General features: G+C 35.8%; 3 protein-coding genes across 4 annotated transcripts; 2 read left to right on the top strand and 1 right to left on the bottom strand.

Moving 5' to 3' along the window:
• Window positions 1-1,720: 1,720 nt before the first annotated feature.
• LOC126615772 (uncharacterized) lies at window positions 1,721-8,329 on the bottom strand. The gene is made up of 8 exons (XM_050283670.1): window positions 8,111-8,329; window positions 6,870-6,907; window positions 4,168-4,236; window positions 3,957-4,040; window positions 3,843-3,877; window positions 2,844-2,929; window positions 2,103-2,168; window positions 1,721-1,965 (listed from the first exon to the last, which is right to left on the bottom strand). The coding sequence occupies exons 1-8, from the start codon at window positions 8,175-8,177 to the stop codon at window positions 1,931-1,933; spliced, it is 480 nt and encodes a 159-aa protein (XP_050139627.1). The 5' UTR covers window positions 8,178-8,329; the 3' UTR covers window positions 1,721-1,930.
• A 2,618-nt stretch (window positions 8,330-10,947) lies between these two features.
• On the top strand, window positions 10,948-14,216 carry LOC126617157 (uncharacterized; the record flags this gene model as incomplete). Its single annotated transcript, XM_050285198.1, has 8 exons — window positions 10,948-11,137; window positions 11,233-11,320; window positions 12,072-12,153; window positions 12,275-12,383; window positions 12,572-12,660; window positions 12,734-12,798; window positions 12,889-12,970; window positions 13,709-14,216. Coding segments are annotated over 8 exons (876 nt in total), but the record flags the coding sequence as incomplete, so codon positions are not given.
• A 1,018-nt stretch (window positions 14,217-15,234) lies between these two features.
• On the top strand, window positions 15,235-17,394 carry LOC126615681 (transcription elongation factor 1 homolog). Of its 2 annotated transcripts, none has more exons than XM_050283552.1 (5): window positions 15,235-15,337; window positions 16,021-16,152; window positions 16,435-16,505; window positions 16,952-16,973; window positions 17,089-17,394. In XM_050283552.1, exons 2-5 carry the CDS (start codon window positions 16,040-16,042, stop codon window positions 17,147-17,149), a joined length of 267 nt encoding a protein of 88 aa, XP_050139509.1. In that variant the 5' UTR covers window positions 15,235-15,337; window positions 16,021-16,039; the 3' UTR covers window positions 17,150-17,394. The 2 variants fall into 2 exon arrangements, with proteins under 2 accessions (XP_050139509.1, XP_050139510.1); XM_050283553.1 differs by having other exon boundaries at window positions 15,239-15,337; window positions 16,026-16,152.
• The last annotated feature ends 444 nt before the right edge of the window (window positions 17,395-17,838 follow it).

Here is a 17,838-nt window from a genome sequence, read left to right as displayed (position 1 = left end):
TACAATGATTGAAAGCGCTTTTGATGAAACAATGACTGAAAGCGCTTTTGATGAAAATGTTTTAAAAACTTATCCTTAGTAAAAATGCAAGTAAATCCTGAAAAAGCACTTTAAGTGTTTTTGGAACCCAAAAAGATTTTTTCTAAAAGCGCTTTCAATCATTTTAAAAGCACATCCAAACAAGCTCATAGTCTATGAGTTTGTTAACTGTAAATTATTTTAGTCATTCCGTAAAAAATTTGTCAAATATCATCGTTAAATTGTCATATGAAAGACCTCATGATCACCTTTTTAAGATTATTTGTGTCAAACCAACTCATCTACTTAACGAGAATATTGACAGATTTTTTTAAGAACCAAAGATTCACAGTAAACAAAATCAGGACTAATTCTATTGATTTTCATTGTCAAAGATTGAAGTGAGGAGTCATGTCAATTTCAATGACCATTTTAGCTAAAAAAAAATTTTTTAACTGCAATAAGTTATACATACTACATACCTATATATATATATATATATATATATATATATATATATATATATATATATATATATATATTATTAAATTAAACATAATTGTTCAATCCATGTTGGACCCTAACAAAGTATAACGTTCCACCAAAATCTTCACTAACACCTTACTAAACACAATTGAGGCTAATTATACTGATGAAAAACAAAATATAACAAGTTTCTTGTTTGTTTTTATAGATGCAATATTGACGAGGGAGAGTCAAATATGAGGTCTCAAGTGCACGAGTCAATGCTCTTAATCAGTTGGAGACAACTATAATACAACCTAAAAAAAAAAAAAAAACAGAGTAGCTAAGTCGTGATCTAGTGCTATATATCTTCTTAATGCTAGAAGAGGTTCTAAGTTTGAAATCGTCCTGTCAATCAAAGAAACAAAAAACAAAAGCATTTGCTTTCAATTTCCAACTTTCTAATTTCTAATTTCCAACTTTCAAAAAACAAAAACAAAAGCACAAACACATTCTAAAATTTGAGAGACATTCATTCATTCATTCATAAATATAATGGTTTTGAAAGGTTTGTGGATCATGCAGCCACTGAAGCCAAAACATACCAAATCAGAGATTAAGGTATCTTCCATCTTCCTTCTCCAGCCTGAAATTTGCTTAAACAGTGGTTTAGGACCAGATTCTTTCACCCTCCATAACTGAAAATCGAAGATCGAAATATATGGTGCCTGTTGAAAACCCTAGGACCACGACTTCTATGCTTTCCATTTCAATCATTTACAAGCTCACTTATCCTAAACCTCATAGATTCTTTGTTCTCACATTTGTTTAGAAAAAGAACCACCATGGCATTGATTGAAACTTAGGTTAAAAGGTTGGAGGGTCCAGAGAGAGATGTCCGGACTGCACTACTGGGTAATCCTGACTTATATCCATTAGATTGGCAAGTAAACAAAAATAGTATTTTCTCAATTCAACCATGACCGTTCCTTTCCCGTAGTCTGGATTATTGAAGAAAACTGGGCTATCAAAATACTCACTTGTAAACTGAAAGGAGCATTAGGTACCTGAAACAGCAAGTTTGCTTTGAACAACTCACCAACACAATTTCTGCAAGGCAAAAGATACAGTGAAGAGTGAGTTGAACAAGAAATAATCACAAGGGCTACTCCTTGTGTGCTCAACTCAACCTCAACCAAAACCTGTATAGCGATTATTTCGATGTCAAAAGTTTAGATGACCAAAAATGTTTTCTTTTCCCCAAACCAGGTTCCCAATAAATACGAACAAATTCCATACCCTGAACAAATACACTAGTAATGTGAAATAAGAAAGTGAAACTTTGGTAATTTGAGTTAGCTTGGGATACAGATAATACGGATAAAAAGGTCAAACATTAAAAAGAAAGCAGCCCAATTCAATTACTTGACATCTCCATAACTTTATTTCACTTGCGTCCCTCGCCTTTTTTCTGCTCTTTAGCTGAAAAAATCATAGACCATTTTCGGTAAGGAGAAAAAGAAAAAGGATTCTTGAGATTTCGAACAATTAGACAATGAAAGGCAGAGGAGTATCACAAACGGGAACAAAAAGAATAATGTTGAATCAGGGGTACACACCAGCCTTTTCCTCCTCTCGCTTCTTAGCAGCCTCAGCCCTTTGTTGGCGAATCATGGCTAAGCGTTCTGCAAGTACAATTTAAATTAAAGAATGAAAGAATGGCAACAGAGACGATGTACATGAAAATAAACTACTGGCCCAAATAGATATACAGGGTCAGACCATATTGTCAAGTGACACATGCACAAAATAAAGGTAGCAAACGTATTGAGAAATTATCCCTATATCCTGAATCTTGATGCCAGAAAACCATAATGGATAGCAAATATGGAAAATGGAGCAATTTGAGGACATTCATCTTCATAATAACCAAAAGCATTTAGAACCCAGCTGGGTTACACGATCAGATCGATACTCAACACCACCAAACTACACTGTAAGACTGTAAGTCAGCGAAAACATAGACAAAAATTCCAAAACCCTTACAAAGTTCCAGAAACAGAAGTTTCAGAGGGCTAGCAACACACAGTGGTCTCCCATATAATCTCTAATACTCACTAAAACTGGTAAACACAAGACCTCACCACCTCAGTTGAACAATCTATTCACCAATAAGTGGACTAACATATCAGCAAGGAAATATAAATACTAGATAAAATACGACTTTTCCAGCAAAATATCTTAACCCCTGTTTTGTGTATGCTAATTTAGAAAATTTAGTTGGCATATCATTGCATGCCTAATATAATTCAACTCAACTGCCAAAATGAGGCTAGAATTTGGTCAATTTCCCACATTACCTAAATCCTTTTTTGCTTGTTCTGTTTTTCCCTGTTCCTGCAACCTCATGTACCGCTCATGAGCCTTTTGCTTCTCTATCTCCTCTCTGCAACGGATGGACATTAAGTTGACGCAATATTTAACCTTGGATCACTCAAATATTTGACTCCAAGGACAACCAAATTGAAAATATTGATCATGAGCTTTCGAAAAATCAATTGTATGGAAATACAAAAACTGCAGCTAATAATTTCGTGATCTCAAGGAGGATCAACCATCAAAAGTACTATTGGGAAGCATAAAACTATGAGAATAACATCCAGTACCAATAATTACCAAAGCACACGAAATGACAAGCAGAATGCCAAAGCATGAGCCATAACATGACAAACATATTTCAATTCTTAAAATGAAAAATAAATTCACATTATCCACCATTTTCCTAAATCCTTTCAACAAAACATAACTTTTGACAAAACTATTATTTTGTCCAAGAGTGCGACTGGTGAATATAATCTACAAAACAAATTATAATTTACCCCTCTAAAGTTCATTTTTGACAAATTATGTATAAAATTCCACTTCCCCCATGGTTCAGAACACTTAAAACAAAGTGATGAGTTAAATGTTTTAAGGGCTTGATCAAAAGCTTCATACGCTGAACAAATTCTGGTGGTCTCTTTTGCCTGTGTGACATGAACACTAAAGCTAGAAACTGGAGAAAAAAAAAACCAGGTCAGCCTAGATAATGTAGGATACTTCTGGTGCTTAGAGATAGAACCAGATGCTACTATTAAAGCCTCATGCTCAACTGACAGTCGTATGAAAGATGAATTAATAACCATATATATTTGATATTAAAGAGTAATAAATATGTGAAAAGAAAACTGAAGAAAAATGGGATAGAAGAATCATCAATGAGGAAGCAAGATTTTGTTTCACAATTTAGGCACTGCTTAGATACTTGGCACGGAACTTGTTCCATATTGAATGTACAGGAGGTGAGGAACATTGCATACCTTTCACGCCTTGAGAGTTCAGTCGTTTTCTCAATCTGCAACAAGGATAACAGAAAATAATTACTATAATGAGTTCATACTGCAAATATGTAAAAATTCTCTTCACCACCTTACATCGACATTTTTAGCCTTCACATTCTTTGGTTTTACTAGATTGGGATTCTCAATTTCAATAATTCCCTGAGTGCCTTTCCGTTTCTGTTAACACAGCCAAAATTGCAGTAAGGTACAAGTAGGAACTAATAAGAAACACAGATGCTTCCAAATCAACAATGGAATAGTTCAATATAAAGAAGAATGTAATAGAAATAATGAGTATACTGACTTCGGATTCTTCCTGTTCTTCTTCTGATTCCTCTTCAGACTCTACTTCTTCCTTCTCTTCGGCTTCTTCCTGAGAATATCAAAGAAATATACCTTTAGGGCGTGTTTGTTTGACCTTCTTAGGGGTCATTGGACTAGCCTACATTAAGTGTTTGTCCAATCCGGTGTTTGTTGTCCACACTGGACTAGTTTTAATGACATTAACGGGGACTCGCCCCGACTGAACGCTTCGCTAAACGTTCTTAGCAAGGCCCATCGATTTCGAGCGGACTGCTAATCCCGTTCTCTCCCCCGCCGTTGATCCCTCGTCGTCTCCTTTCTCCTTCGCCCCTTCACCCTCTCCGTTCTCCTTCGCACCTTCGCCCACTCCCTTGGGCCTTCACTATCCCACCCAAAAGCCTAATCTCAGACCTCAAACAAAAATTGAAAAACAATCCACTGACTCCCTTCCTTTCTTCTTCGTTCAATTCACACACACACACTCTCTCTCAGCAAAATCGCCATGGTTGTGGCTTTTGAGCACCGCACACAAGCTGCACAATCCTCCACCATTCACGAAGCAATCTCAGCCCACGACTCTTGAGCATTCACGAAGCAATCTCAGCCTTTCCGAATCCACCGCTGCTAAATCCTCACTATCCTTCCCCGTGTCGTCTCTGAACCAGGACAAGCTCGCCAAGATCGCCGCAGTTACCAAAAAATGGTGAGAGCTTCTCCTTTTTTAGCTTACAGTTTTCAATTTCTCCACTTGAATTTGATTTTGATGTGGTATGATTGTGAATTCATGACCAATGAGAAAGAAATTCATTACCAAGGGAATGAAAATATAGTCATTGCTGATTGTGAATTCAATTGATCAATGGGCATGTGCAGAAGGGTGATTTGGAAAGTGCCCAGGAGGTGTTTGATGAAATGTCTGAGAGAACTATGGCTAAGTTTGGCTGAGGCTTGCTAAGTGTGATTGAGGCTGAATTTTGAGATAAATTATCGTGATTGTGATTGTGACTGGGTTTTGAATAATTTTTTGTGGAGTCAATTTTTTAGGCTTCCAGGAAAGTACGGTCAATAGATGTTGCTTGCATAATTGTTTTGTGTATTTTTATATTTTCCAGAATTTGAAACTGAGATATAAGTGTAATATGTTGTTTGAATTTGGAGTTTGGAAACTTGTTAAGGAATTACTTGGAATACTCCTATTGCTGGAAAAGTTCAAAATGGGCATCCTTAGGGAGTGTTGGATAAATATATTATGATGAAAATTGTTGGAGTTAGGCATGATAAGGTCAAATTTGGTTGAAATTTTGATGTTGGTTGATATAGCATAGGTTATTTATATTTTTTATTTTAAGCTAGTCCAGCTTAGTCCCTGAAATTAGTTCAGTCCAAGATAGTCTGATGCAACAAACGCACCCTTAATACCCAGCAATAGCACAAAACTTAAAGTCACCCATATGCGAGAGAAAGAGGGAGAAACAGTAACAGATGGGGCAAGGTAGATATAATCAACACAGCCACTATATAGCTCAATCATACGTTGCAAACAATGATATCAATGACACAAAAAAGTTCTCTTTCTTAAAATGGTAATCAAGCAAAATTACTACATGAAACTATCTATACCCATGTTATTTTAGCTAATATCTAACCATAGTATACTGATTTGCTTCTTTCAAAGTACTCTTACATGAATTGTTGGAAAGTAATCTCATATTTGGAAACTAAGCACTTAATAGTTTCCTACATTCATGGCCCACCATGTCATTCTTACTTTAAGTTTAATGTGTGTGTTTCACGGGATCAAAGACTGAAGGTCCTACTCCCAATGCCAGCCTACAATAGAAGCAAATCAAGAGAACTTATTGACTGTTTAGAGCTCGACCCCAAAAGGAGGAAAACTATAATATGCTACTCCATGAGCAATTTATATTAAGAATTCTTTTTTATTTATAAAGAAGAATATGATTTTGGTAAAATTTTCAAATTTAAGCATGTAGCTTACTAATTGTTGCAACTTCAGGACAATGAAATAATTTTGTCAATTTCTTCGACAAACTCGTTATGGCCAGATGTGAGCTTTACAGGAACCAAAATCAGAATTCGGCCTTATTTATATGAGATTCATATTAGGGACATATCTCTTATGGGTTTTCGGTCAATGGGCTGACAGCAGTCCTTAAAAAGAATGCAGCAGTCCATAACTTCCAAAGGGAGACATGCCCAAGAGGGCAAAGAAAACTTTGTTTCACATGGTAATCCTTTGAAACATGTAATGCTTAGAGGCATCCACAACAGATGCAGTCCTATTGCCTTTGGTTGGTTCAGCCATGATTCATAAGATTCTTATCAGCCAGAAAGTTTGGGTTACAGAACAACTTGATTCTGTGACTTCTGCTAAAATAACATCTTTTGATACAATGACAGATATGAAACATGATTAAGTCAATATACATGTCTTCAGTGCATTAGTTTAACATTCCAATTCCATGTAGTCTCATCAATGCAAACTCTGCATAATGAGCACCTATACACTTTACATGCATCTGTTCTGTGTACGTATGCATGTTCAAACAAAATACTATAAAAGCCTATTGAAACCCTCGTCTCTAAATTTGAGAATCATGACGGCAGCTTGAAAAGTGCGATGTCTTCAATTAAATCATATGGGAAAAGTGTAATACAAAGGGACAAGGGACAGATTATTACCCTTTTAAAACCACGTGGACGGGCAGAGGAACCAGCAACTGCAATCATGTGAAGTATAGACACAAAGGCAAGCTGAGTCAAACATAGCAGATGAAAGTTCAAAAGCATTTGAAACAACTTTACCAATTATAAATATAATTTGACATTAAGAAAAATGTCTGAGACTTAAGTGAAACCGATATTGTTAACATCACCCAAATATACAAACTCACAAATCGTTAACTTCATACAGTCTTCACGAGTACAACTGGTAAACTCGTAATACAACTAAAATATCATAAACAACAAACCTTGATTATTGATAAAAAATTAAATAAAATATAATAAAAAATCTAAATTCTTTTTTCTCATATAAACCGATAAAGCCATCCAAGAGAAACATGAGTAGAATTAACATAGTGGAGGGAAACATTCTTTCCTAGTCTGACATATACTTTAACTCAATCAACAGTTAAACTTCATATATTCTTTAATTTGGTGTAAATTTCAAAATTGTCCGTACAAACTCATGGATTTTTCAAGCAAAAGTAGTGGGGAAGTGAAATTTGACTGAGAATGTTTTCACAGGATAACCTCAAGAGGGATTCATCATTCATGCACCAACCCTAACTAGGAATTAATTACCCATAGATTCACTTATCCAATTAACAATCCCAAGTTTCAGGCGAACACGAGTGATACTCTAGCTTATATTGCAAATTCCAAGGCAAATCATTACCAATAAGCTAGAAGCAACCACTTTGAACAAGTTATCATGTTCTATTTCTTACGACAGTTATCCAATTTACTGGTCCAGATTCCAAACATTAAGCCGAGTGAAAACAAAAAGAACACGCATGCCGAAATCAACAAAATAGTCTTCAAGCCAACCCACTACCAATAAGCTAGAAGCAACCACTTAGAACAAGTTTTCGTTTTCGTTTTCTTACAGAGGTTATCCAATAAACTACTCCTCCTAAGCTGAACTATGGAATGACCAAAATATTCTTCAAAAAAAGAAACAAACTTTCACGAAAAAATTACGAGCTTTTCAAATTTACAATAAGAATTGCCTAGCCGAAATTCCACGCTAAAAATAACTAAAATGTTCACAAATCAATCTAGATCTAAAAATTAGCACAAACAACTGAGACCCTGTGCATACACATGCCCATACACATAGATATACATATAAAATCACGACGGTCAATTGTTTGAACCACATGGAGAAACAGATAGAGAAAGAGGGAGATGATTAATACCCATCTCTTCGTGAGTGGAGAACTGGCGGCGGCCGGTGGGCTTGCCCTTGAACTTTCCTCTTCCCATTTTCTCGATTAAACTTGCAGAGACAGAGAGAAGAAGAAAGCTAGGGATTAGAGAAAGGGTTTGTCCGAGTATTTATACCTGCTGCAGGAGGCAGCTGCTTTTTGGGTTTTGCATCTTTTGCACTTGAAACCTTCTGTCTCTCTGCCTTTGTGGGTGCTTGTCTGTGTGTCACTAATTTTACCCATTAAAATGGACTGCATAATTAATTACATACATTCATAATTTGATAATTTAACTTGCCATCCTTTCTTATTGGTCTCGAGGTCGGTGGCAATTCATTTCGATTTTTTGTCTTTATATAATTGCTTACATTTTTTGTTTATGTTCGTTATTTGATCTGTTAATTAGAGCTTTTATAGTTGTGGTCGCTCTTTCGTTCTATTGATGAAATTTTTTTTCTGCTCAATCTCTTATACTATAGCGACGACCGTTGTCTAGACATTAGAATGTAGTTTTTGTGATTTGTGTGCTTGTCCTTAATTTGGATCCAAAGCTAGTTAAATACTATATTGTGGATTTTACTAGGGTGAAAATGATGTTATGTAGGTTGCCACAACACCAACACCATATTCTCTTTTGCTATAATGCCATTGGGTTTATCCTTATTCATATTTAGGGTATTACTAGAAAGACCACATTTTTAGACGACAATTCTAAATTACTTGACGTGTCATTTGGTGCAGCATGTCAATTCGTTTAATTTTTTTTTTATTAATTTTGAGAGAGAATTAAAACACTTGAACTAAAAAATAAATAATTCAACCCTTAGGTCTTTCCCACCGTCTCAACCTTGACAAACAACCCTCGGCAGCAAACACCACCAGCCAACCTCTCCCTTTCTTTTTATTTAATTTACTAGGATAAAAGTTTGAAACTTTTACATAATTTAGGAGAGGGAGTTTTGAACCTAAGATACATAGATAGAAACATAACCTCTCTCTCCACTCTTTAACTTTCACCTATTTGTTTTTCTGGTACATCCAAATCTCGTCACTAGAGAAAGATGACTTTATTTCATGGGTATGTGTCCAAAATGACCATTGAAATGACATAACTCTTCACTATGATCTCTAAAACGCAATATTAATAAAAATAATAATTGAGATTATCCATCATCAATCATTTTGGTCTATGTAAAACTCCCCATCTTTGCCATGCAGTGTGCATATGCTTCCAAAGGTGCCAATAGATCCTTCTAATATTTGTCTTTACCGCAACAATTCAATTTCTTTTAATTTTGTCAAGAAATTAATAAAGTTATTCTCCTTCTTTTCTTTGTTGCTATTCGTAGAAAATGAGCTATTGTTCCCCAAAAGCATATTACTCAATGTTTATGGCAAGTTGGGTGGTGCAAGTCAAAGTAAATGTCAATGTCAAGAATAATTATAAATTGAGGGAATATATCTGGGATATGGAATCTTTACTTTTCTTATGTCCCATTGTTTTTGAACCACATATTCCCTTAAAAGTTTCCATCTTTTTTTTTTTTTTTTTTTTTTTTTTTTTTTTTTACAAATGAGATTTCAAATTCTGAATTTCCAGCATATTCATACTCATAACTAAATATTATATTTTGTTCAAACTAGATGCGTGCTTGTCACGTGAACATAGTTCTATCACATTCAAGGGTAAATACGACCTTTCACCTTTCACCAACAGCAAGGGCATAGATGGAGGGAAGACATGAACGAATGAAATTGGGGATGCTAAGCTAAGGGCATGTTTACTTACAAGGAATAAAGTGGGAAGGAGTTTGTATCATTCTTATTAATGTGTTTACTAACAACGAAAAATGAAAGAGTAGGTGGGGTTCCATATGTTTAGAATATGACATAACTGAAAAATAAAGGTATTTCATTAACATAGGGAGTTGGTTATCCAATTCTACTAATTTCTCGTTTCATCTCATACTTACTCATTATCATTCACATACCAAGTAAGTAATATGTCCTAAAATAAAAGTGTGGGTAGAAATTCATAGTGAATTAAAATTATAAATCCAAGTGGTGAATTGCCTGACAGTTAGAGCCATTTTCTTCAGCTCACTGCTTTCAAAGTTCAATCTTTCCTCCTCTCCCCCCTTAATGTGAATTTGTGTAGAATATCTTAACTAAAAAAATTGTAAAATTTAGAATTTGTCCTTGAACTTGCACCCAAGTTTAGAATTTGTCCTAAACTAAAATTCCGTTAATTTATGTGTCTGTTTATCTATCTCTTGACTCGAAATGAGAGCAGGATTGAAAAAGAATCTTAGTGTCTAGGGTTGGGTTAGGAGGGTCTCTTAACGTCTTATTTTTTCTTTTCATAAGAGGTATTTCACAAAGACTTGCCATGGTATGGAAGAAGAGAGGAACAAGCACAAGAGGAGAGTACAATACAACGAAGAGTTGTATGTTGCGTTCAGGAATGATGAATTGTTCTCAAAAAGAAATCTATTGATTATCTCCCAATTACTTGGACCGTAGGTGCAATGACTTACTAAATTGTGCACTATTTATGTATATTCACTATACATATTTTAAAATTTAAACTCATCTAACAATAATAAATAAGGTGCTGAGATCTATATTTATGCCACACCACATGAACAGAATTTTTTCCACATACGTTAACAACTAGAACCAATAGCACACATTTTGTTAAATTTAGGGATGTAAATTAATGGAATTTTAATTCAGAGATGAATTATAAACTCGGGTTCGAGTTCGACGACGTATTCTAAATTTCACTCTTAAAAAATTATAAATCGGATATATAAGAAAACGACTAAAAATGCGATGTCGTTATTTTTTTCTCGCATCGCATACTTGTGTTTCCCGGCGGCGGCAGCAGCAGCAGCAGAAGAAAGAAGATGAAAAAGAACCCTAAACAGCAGCAGCAGCTTCAACTGAACCCCAACTGGGCTCAGCTCCAACAGAAGCTCAAGAGTCATGGCTCAACAACAACAACAACAATCTTAGGTACCTAACATAAAAAAAGCACTTCCCTTTTTCTTGGGTTTTCTGAAAACAGCATAAAAGCAAAGATTTTTAATTTTTGAGAATTTGATTATCAGGGAAGCGGAAAGAGAGGCTGGATGTGGAGTTGAATGACGATTCTCCATCTCGTATCAATCCTCTCGATCCAGTTAATGATGATTCCAGGTGATTATTTGAACGTGTTTATGCTTTGATGGTGTGTTTGGTTGCTGAGAAAATGCAGGAAAACATAAAAGAACAGAACTTTCAACTGTTTTTTAGGTGTTTATTTGGGTTTTGTTTAAATGTGAATTCCGCGGACAACTAATGTTTTTGGGTTGGTTGGGACTTGGGAGGTGCAATTTTCTTCTTTTTGTTTAGGAAAATAGTGGAATTGTTTCGGATTGTCTTTGCAATCACCCGTTTAATCGCACTTGGTGTGATGGCAAGTGCCTTCGCCCATGAGCGGTAGGTCTCGGGTTCGAGACTTGGGAGCAGCCTCTCCATAAAATGGGGGTAAGGCTAGCCAACATTCACCTCTCCCAGACCCTGCGTAAAGCGGGAGCCTTGTGCATTGGGTGCGACCTTTTTTTTTTTCATCTCCATTAGACTTTTAGAGAGATCTCGAAAGCTATACCTTTTAGTTTCGTTATCATCTTAAATGGCAAAATCTCATTGACATAGAATGGAATCCTATTTGTGAAATTTTGAACCGCGCAAGGGTTTTAATTTTAGGATAATGGTAGGGAACATTTAATCTTTTGTTTCTCTCTATCCTTTCATCGGAAAATAGACATGTTTACTAGAATGAAACTGCAAGTAACTACATCACGAATTTGATATTGGTTTCCTATGTGCAAAATCTAGAGGCTCCTTTCGTTTCTCTAACTTTAAGTGGTCATAGCACTGAACTTACGAGGTATGCACCATTTGACAGCTTGACAGATGAAGTAGCCATGGATTGTGAAATGGTTGGTGTCGGTCAAGGAAACAAAAGCGCCCTTGGACGCATTACGCTGGTATTTATTTGTTCCTTTTCTTTCACTCCTCTTTTTCTGTCATGTTGTAGTTGGTATTATCTTATGCTTGGTATTTTAAATTGTTAGAATCACTGATTTCTGATGTACGGATTTTTGGCAGGTAAATAAGTGGGGAAATGTTGTATATGATGAATTTGTTCGCCCAGTAGAACGCGTTGTTGATTTTCGTACTCAAATAAGTGGCATTCGTCCCCGAGACTTGAGAAAAGGTTGACTTTTGTTTGTATTTATGCTGCAATTTGTAATATACTGAATGCAGATGTTTTTCACTAAAACTCGTGTTTGAAATTATAAATTGTTGGCATCCTTCTTAAATGGATATTTTATGTTAGCATCTTTGTTACAGTGATAGAAAATCATTCTTATAGAACGTCTCATGCATCTTTGTTATCTACAGCAAAGGATTTTCGAATTGTTCAGAAAAAAGTGGCAGAGTTGATTAAAGGGAGAATTCTCGTGGGCCATGCATTGCGCAATGATCTTAAGGTATCTGGCCTTCTAATATAGTGTTGTAGAGAATAATGTCTGATTCTTTCATCTGATAATTTGACTTAAACAGGCATTGCTTTTAAGTCATCCCAAGGGGGACATCAGGGATACATTAGAGTATGAACCTTTTATGAGGTAATTTTTTCTTTCATTAAAAATTAAAATTGGCCAATCGTCTTGAACTACTATGAGGTGTCTTCATGATATCTGTGGTTGGTGAAGCAGGGGGGAAGGGTCTAGAAGGGCGCTTCGGCATCTTGCAGCAGAGTTTCTTGATGTGAAGATCCAAAATGGAGAGCACTGCCCTGTTAGTATTTTGATTCTTTATTGATGATTATTGACCGTTTTCTTAATACAGTTCACAGAAATTTGTTTTCTTATTGCAATATCCTTACAACATCTTAAGCATTAGGATATCGATTTTAAAACCTCCATGGAATTGTGACAAGGCTTATCAGAATTCAAAGGGGACAATGCTATACAACCCAACCTCTTGTCCCAACATTTCCTTCCCAACTTAGATGACATGCTCATGTTGGGTTTTGGCCAATTGTTCTTTTAATTCAATTGTGTAGAATGAGTTAGCATTTTCATACCATTTGAGCAGAGACAGATACTTTCATCTCAAATGAAACTCGATTTTCCTGCAAATTGCTACGGCCAGGTATCTCATTTAGTGCCACGAGCTATTGGGTGGTCCAAGGAAAAGTTGATGAATGCATGATCCTTGAAAATTTTGATATTCATTTCTATCTTATATATAATTACATTCCTTTTAAAATTTAGTTTCCTTCAAAAAATAACTCATATTATTACCTGTTTTGGGTGCCATAGTGGCTGTAGTTTATTCTTCGTTCTTGATGTATTTCAGGGTTTATATTCATTAATTTCTCATGCGAGAGATACAGTTTCTTCCTGAGATTTAAAATGAATTATTCATGTCTTGCTTGTTGCTGCATATTATTTTTCATAACAGCTTTTCACGAACTTAGAACGTTGCAAATGATGTAGGAATACTTTTGTCTAACTCAGGATGTTGTTTCAGATTGAAGATGCTCGTGCTGCAATGGTGCTTTATCAGAAAAACAGAAAAGCATGGGAAAAGATGGTTAAAGATCAAATTAAGCTCAAACAAAAGCAGAAAAAACGCAAGCCCAAAAAGAAGCGGACGGAGGGAGATGATTTGGAAACGGACCATGCAGAACCAGCATCCTAGTTATTGACTTTGTGTTTACAAAGCAAGCTGGGTATGCAAACTAAGCTCAATTCACAAGGCACAGACCCCATATGGTCAGAATGAAGAACAAAATCGACGGATTACGAGACACAAATTCCTTCATCAAACAGAGCTACTCTGGTCTCACGACGTCTTGGTTGTTAACTTTCCAATTGGTCAAAAAAATTTGTTCCATCGCCTTTTTTCTCCATCGTGGAAAACTTCCATTGTTGTCAGCTGAATTATTTGTATGCACAATTTTGACCCCTTAAACTGATTTATTGGTGAAACATTGATCAGTTAAGTCTTCATCAAAGGAAATGATTGCAAGGTAGAATTGCGGACAGCCCCCGTTCTGTTACTTTTGTAGAACTTTCGGGATGCTACGGTGGTGATCGTATACCAAACCAATCACGTAGTGCAACTTGAGAAAGTTATTAATGAAGCACTTAAATTATTGAGGAGCAAATCCAACTATACACCAAAAATAAAACCAGCAGAGTGATTTGGAGCAATATGTGCATCCCAACTCTGATAAGGATCCTCACCGGATCCTGATGATATTTTAATCGTAAATCGTGCGGTTAATTTTCGTCAAGTACTATTTATATTCAATTTTAAATAAAAAAATTTAAAAAAATTTCTGACAGCATGATCAATGATGATGGGCACGATTAGAGGATTCTGACCTACTCTAGTTTGGAAACCCATGCCCTACTCAAGGTATGCTTTTAACGTTTTTATTTTTATTTTTATTTTTTTTGAGAAACCAAAATAACATTACTAGAGGGAAAAATCCCGGGAACACCCAAGACCCCCTAGAGTCAAATAAAAAAGCATCAGAAGTAGCTTGAGGTGCACATCCCACCCAGACATGAAAATTCTCTAAACCACGTTCACAGGAGGTGATGACATCAACTACAAAATTAGCTTCCCTAAAAATATGATTCCAAGAAATAGATTCAAAAGAAGAGGCCAACCATTTAATGTCTTCAATGATAACCTAATATGCCAAGGAATGCTGCACTTTCCCAAGATTGCCTCAATGACAATCTTCGAATCCCCTTCAATCTTGACCTTCTTTAAACCTCGAGATTGTGCCATCTGAAGAGCATCCCTAGCGGCCAAAGCCTCAACAGTGATTGTGTTATGACCCAACTTCCTTGACCCCTTCACAAGAGATCGACCGTGATGATTTCTAATAATAAAACCTGCCGAAGCAGAGGTACCTACAACAGGTATGCTTTTAACGTTGAACAACCTAATTTATACAGGACAATATATTATTAGAAATATTTGGCTTTCTCTTTAAAAATAAAAAGTATTTCTTACGTGGCAAAAGCCGCAAGCGTATGCCTATATAAATAGAAACCAGCCCTTATTTTTTCCGCAGGAAATAAATATAGCGTGTTTTGTGGTGCAATCATACGATTCAGCAGTGCGTCGTCTCACTCCCAGGTACCAATCTTTCTTTCTCCCTCCTCAAAATCCGTTCTAGGGTTCGTAATTTTAGGGTTTCTTTAATTCAATTCACACATAATTCTCAGCTGCTGTCAAAATTTGGGGTCTTTTCTTCCTTCATCGTTTCTTAATTTCCCCTTCTCTGACTTCAATTTTATTTCTTTCACTGTAAATTTTCTAGGTTTCTTCACCCCCTTTAGAGTTTTTCTATTTTTATTTCGTGTAGTGCGAAATTTGTGATTTGGGTAGCATGTTTTCTGCTGTAAAAATTCGTTCTTGATATAAATTAACAAGAAGCACTTCTCTTTCAATTCAAATTTTCAATGGTGTTTGGTGATTAAGTCTTGTTTGAAGACCACTAATCATCACAACCCTCAACAGATTTTTAGGGCCTTAATATCTTCGGAGACCCCGTAGTCTCCTACTCCTTGTACTTGTCATGCATTGCAAATTTCGCATCATTCCGGTAAACATTTTACCAGAAATAGTTTAACCCTCTCTACGCGTACCCGGCACACCCTTGCACAGACGGAGTGTGTGTAATTGTTAATTGGATCATGTTTCTTAAAATGATAGTGGGGATTCAACATCTATGTATGTGGGGTGCGCAGGTGATCAGGTTGCTGTATGTTTTTGTTAGTATCTTTTATGCGAACTAACTGGTGTAATTATGATGATAGGACAGAAATTTGTTGAGAAATGGGCAAGAGAAAGGCCAAGGCTAAGCCTGCAGCTAGGAAGCGAACGGACAAGCTGGATACAGTTTTCTGTTGCCCTTTCTGCAACCATGGGAGCAGTGTTGAGTGCCGCATGTAAGTTTCATTTAATCTGTTTTCTCCCCAGTTTTGGTATATATATCTTTTTAGGACGTTGAGTTCTGCTGGTTTCATTTATGGTAAGAGAATTGTGGTCTCTCATAAATGGTGTGAGAAATTGATGTATGTCATTGTGGATAATGGGTCACTGTATTACATTTCCTTTTCCATTTGTGTGTTTCATTTACGGAACTAGCATCTGATTGGGTAGCGTACTTGCACATGTATTTTTCTCTCATTTTGTCTTGAGTTGAAATAAAGTAAGTTATTTGGTTTCAGTGACTTGAAAAACTTGATTGGCGAGGCTATCTGTTGCATTTGCCAAGAGAATTTCAGCACAACCGTCACAGGTATGTCAAATACTTTACTCTCGTCTTAATTTACTACTTATGCGTAGTGTTAGTATAACAGGATGGAAAGATCATTGATTCATTATCGTATAAATCTTGGATATAGCAATTAATACTGCATACAAGATGTAGGGAGGATTAAGTAAATAATTCAAAATGGAAATATGTTTCTGAACAGACTTGTGAATGTTTTGATCACAAGGTATGGATTGTTATGGTATATGGACAGAAAAGGACGGCATTAGGAAATTTGGGGATAACTCGATTAGAAATTTTAAATCAAAAGTCCATCGACCTCACATTGGTAAACTAGATCGAAAGTTTCTTTAGGTTGTAGAAAAAAGTAATAAACTCTGATTTTAACTGATTATTTTGTTTAGAACTTCTTTTGTTCCACTTCCATAAGTATTCATAATTACTGATCTTTCTTTGGTTTGTTTATGCAGCTTTGACCGAACCAATAGACATGTAAGTAGAAACTGATGTGAATTTGTTCATATTATTTTACGGCTAGCGGGTTTATTGAAATTAGTTTCTCTTTACCTTTACCTGTTTTTGCTTGACCATAATTTTTTTATTACAGATACAGCGAATGGATAGACGAATGCGAGAGGGTCAATACTGTTGATGATGATGGTGCTTAGGTGGAAAGTTCAGTCGTATTGCAAAGGAAAGAGAGCGCTGGAAAGTATGTGCCCTTGATCCAATTAAGTACTGACGAACCTTATTTGTGCGTTGGTTGTGAACGTAGTAGTTTTGAACCTCGTAGGCAAATGTAGATTGATATCATTCTGTATTTTTTCTTCTTGAGTGGGCATATATAAATACATGTACTGTAACATAATCTGAATGTTATAAGATAATGGAATAACTGAGGTATTGTGTTGCTCTCCGTTCTCTTCAATTTACCTGTTTTTATGCTTTTTTATTATTTACTTGTCTATGTACAAAGATCCTGGCTGTGTATTATACGAAGGATAAACAACCTCCCGCCCTCCCCCGCCCCGTTAATCGCATACCTTCGACTTTAGAGGTATGAGAAGATATGAGATGTATTTATTTCTGTTTATACTCTTTTGTCGTCAGTATTCACGGAAATGAGAATCATATCCATTCCTCTAATGTAAACATGCTGCGATAGATACTTGCTGGAAGTAGATATCGATTGCGAGCACTACTTACCTGCTTGGGGAAGATTTGCAAATGACATTTTTCAGTTTGAAAGTAACCCTTGCCCCAAATAAAGTTGAAATAATAAGATTTACCAAAAAACCTAGCCATATATAATATGTGGGTTGAGAATATAATTGGTCCGGTTTGGTTTTTTATTTGG

This window comes from Malus sylvestris, chromosome 3 (assembly GCF_916048215.2).
Source record: "Malus sylvestris chromosome 3, drMalSylv7.2, whole genome shotgun sequence".
Taxonomy (NCBI): domain Eukaryota; kingdom Viridiplantae; phylum Streptophyta; class Magnoliopsida; order Rosales; family Rosaceae; genus Malus; species Malus sylvestris.
The sequence above is the reverse complement of the archived record's forward strand: the minus strand, read 5'-3'. Positions and strand labels throughout refer to the sequence as shown.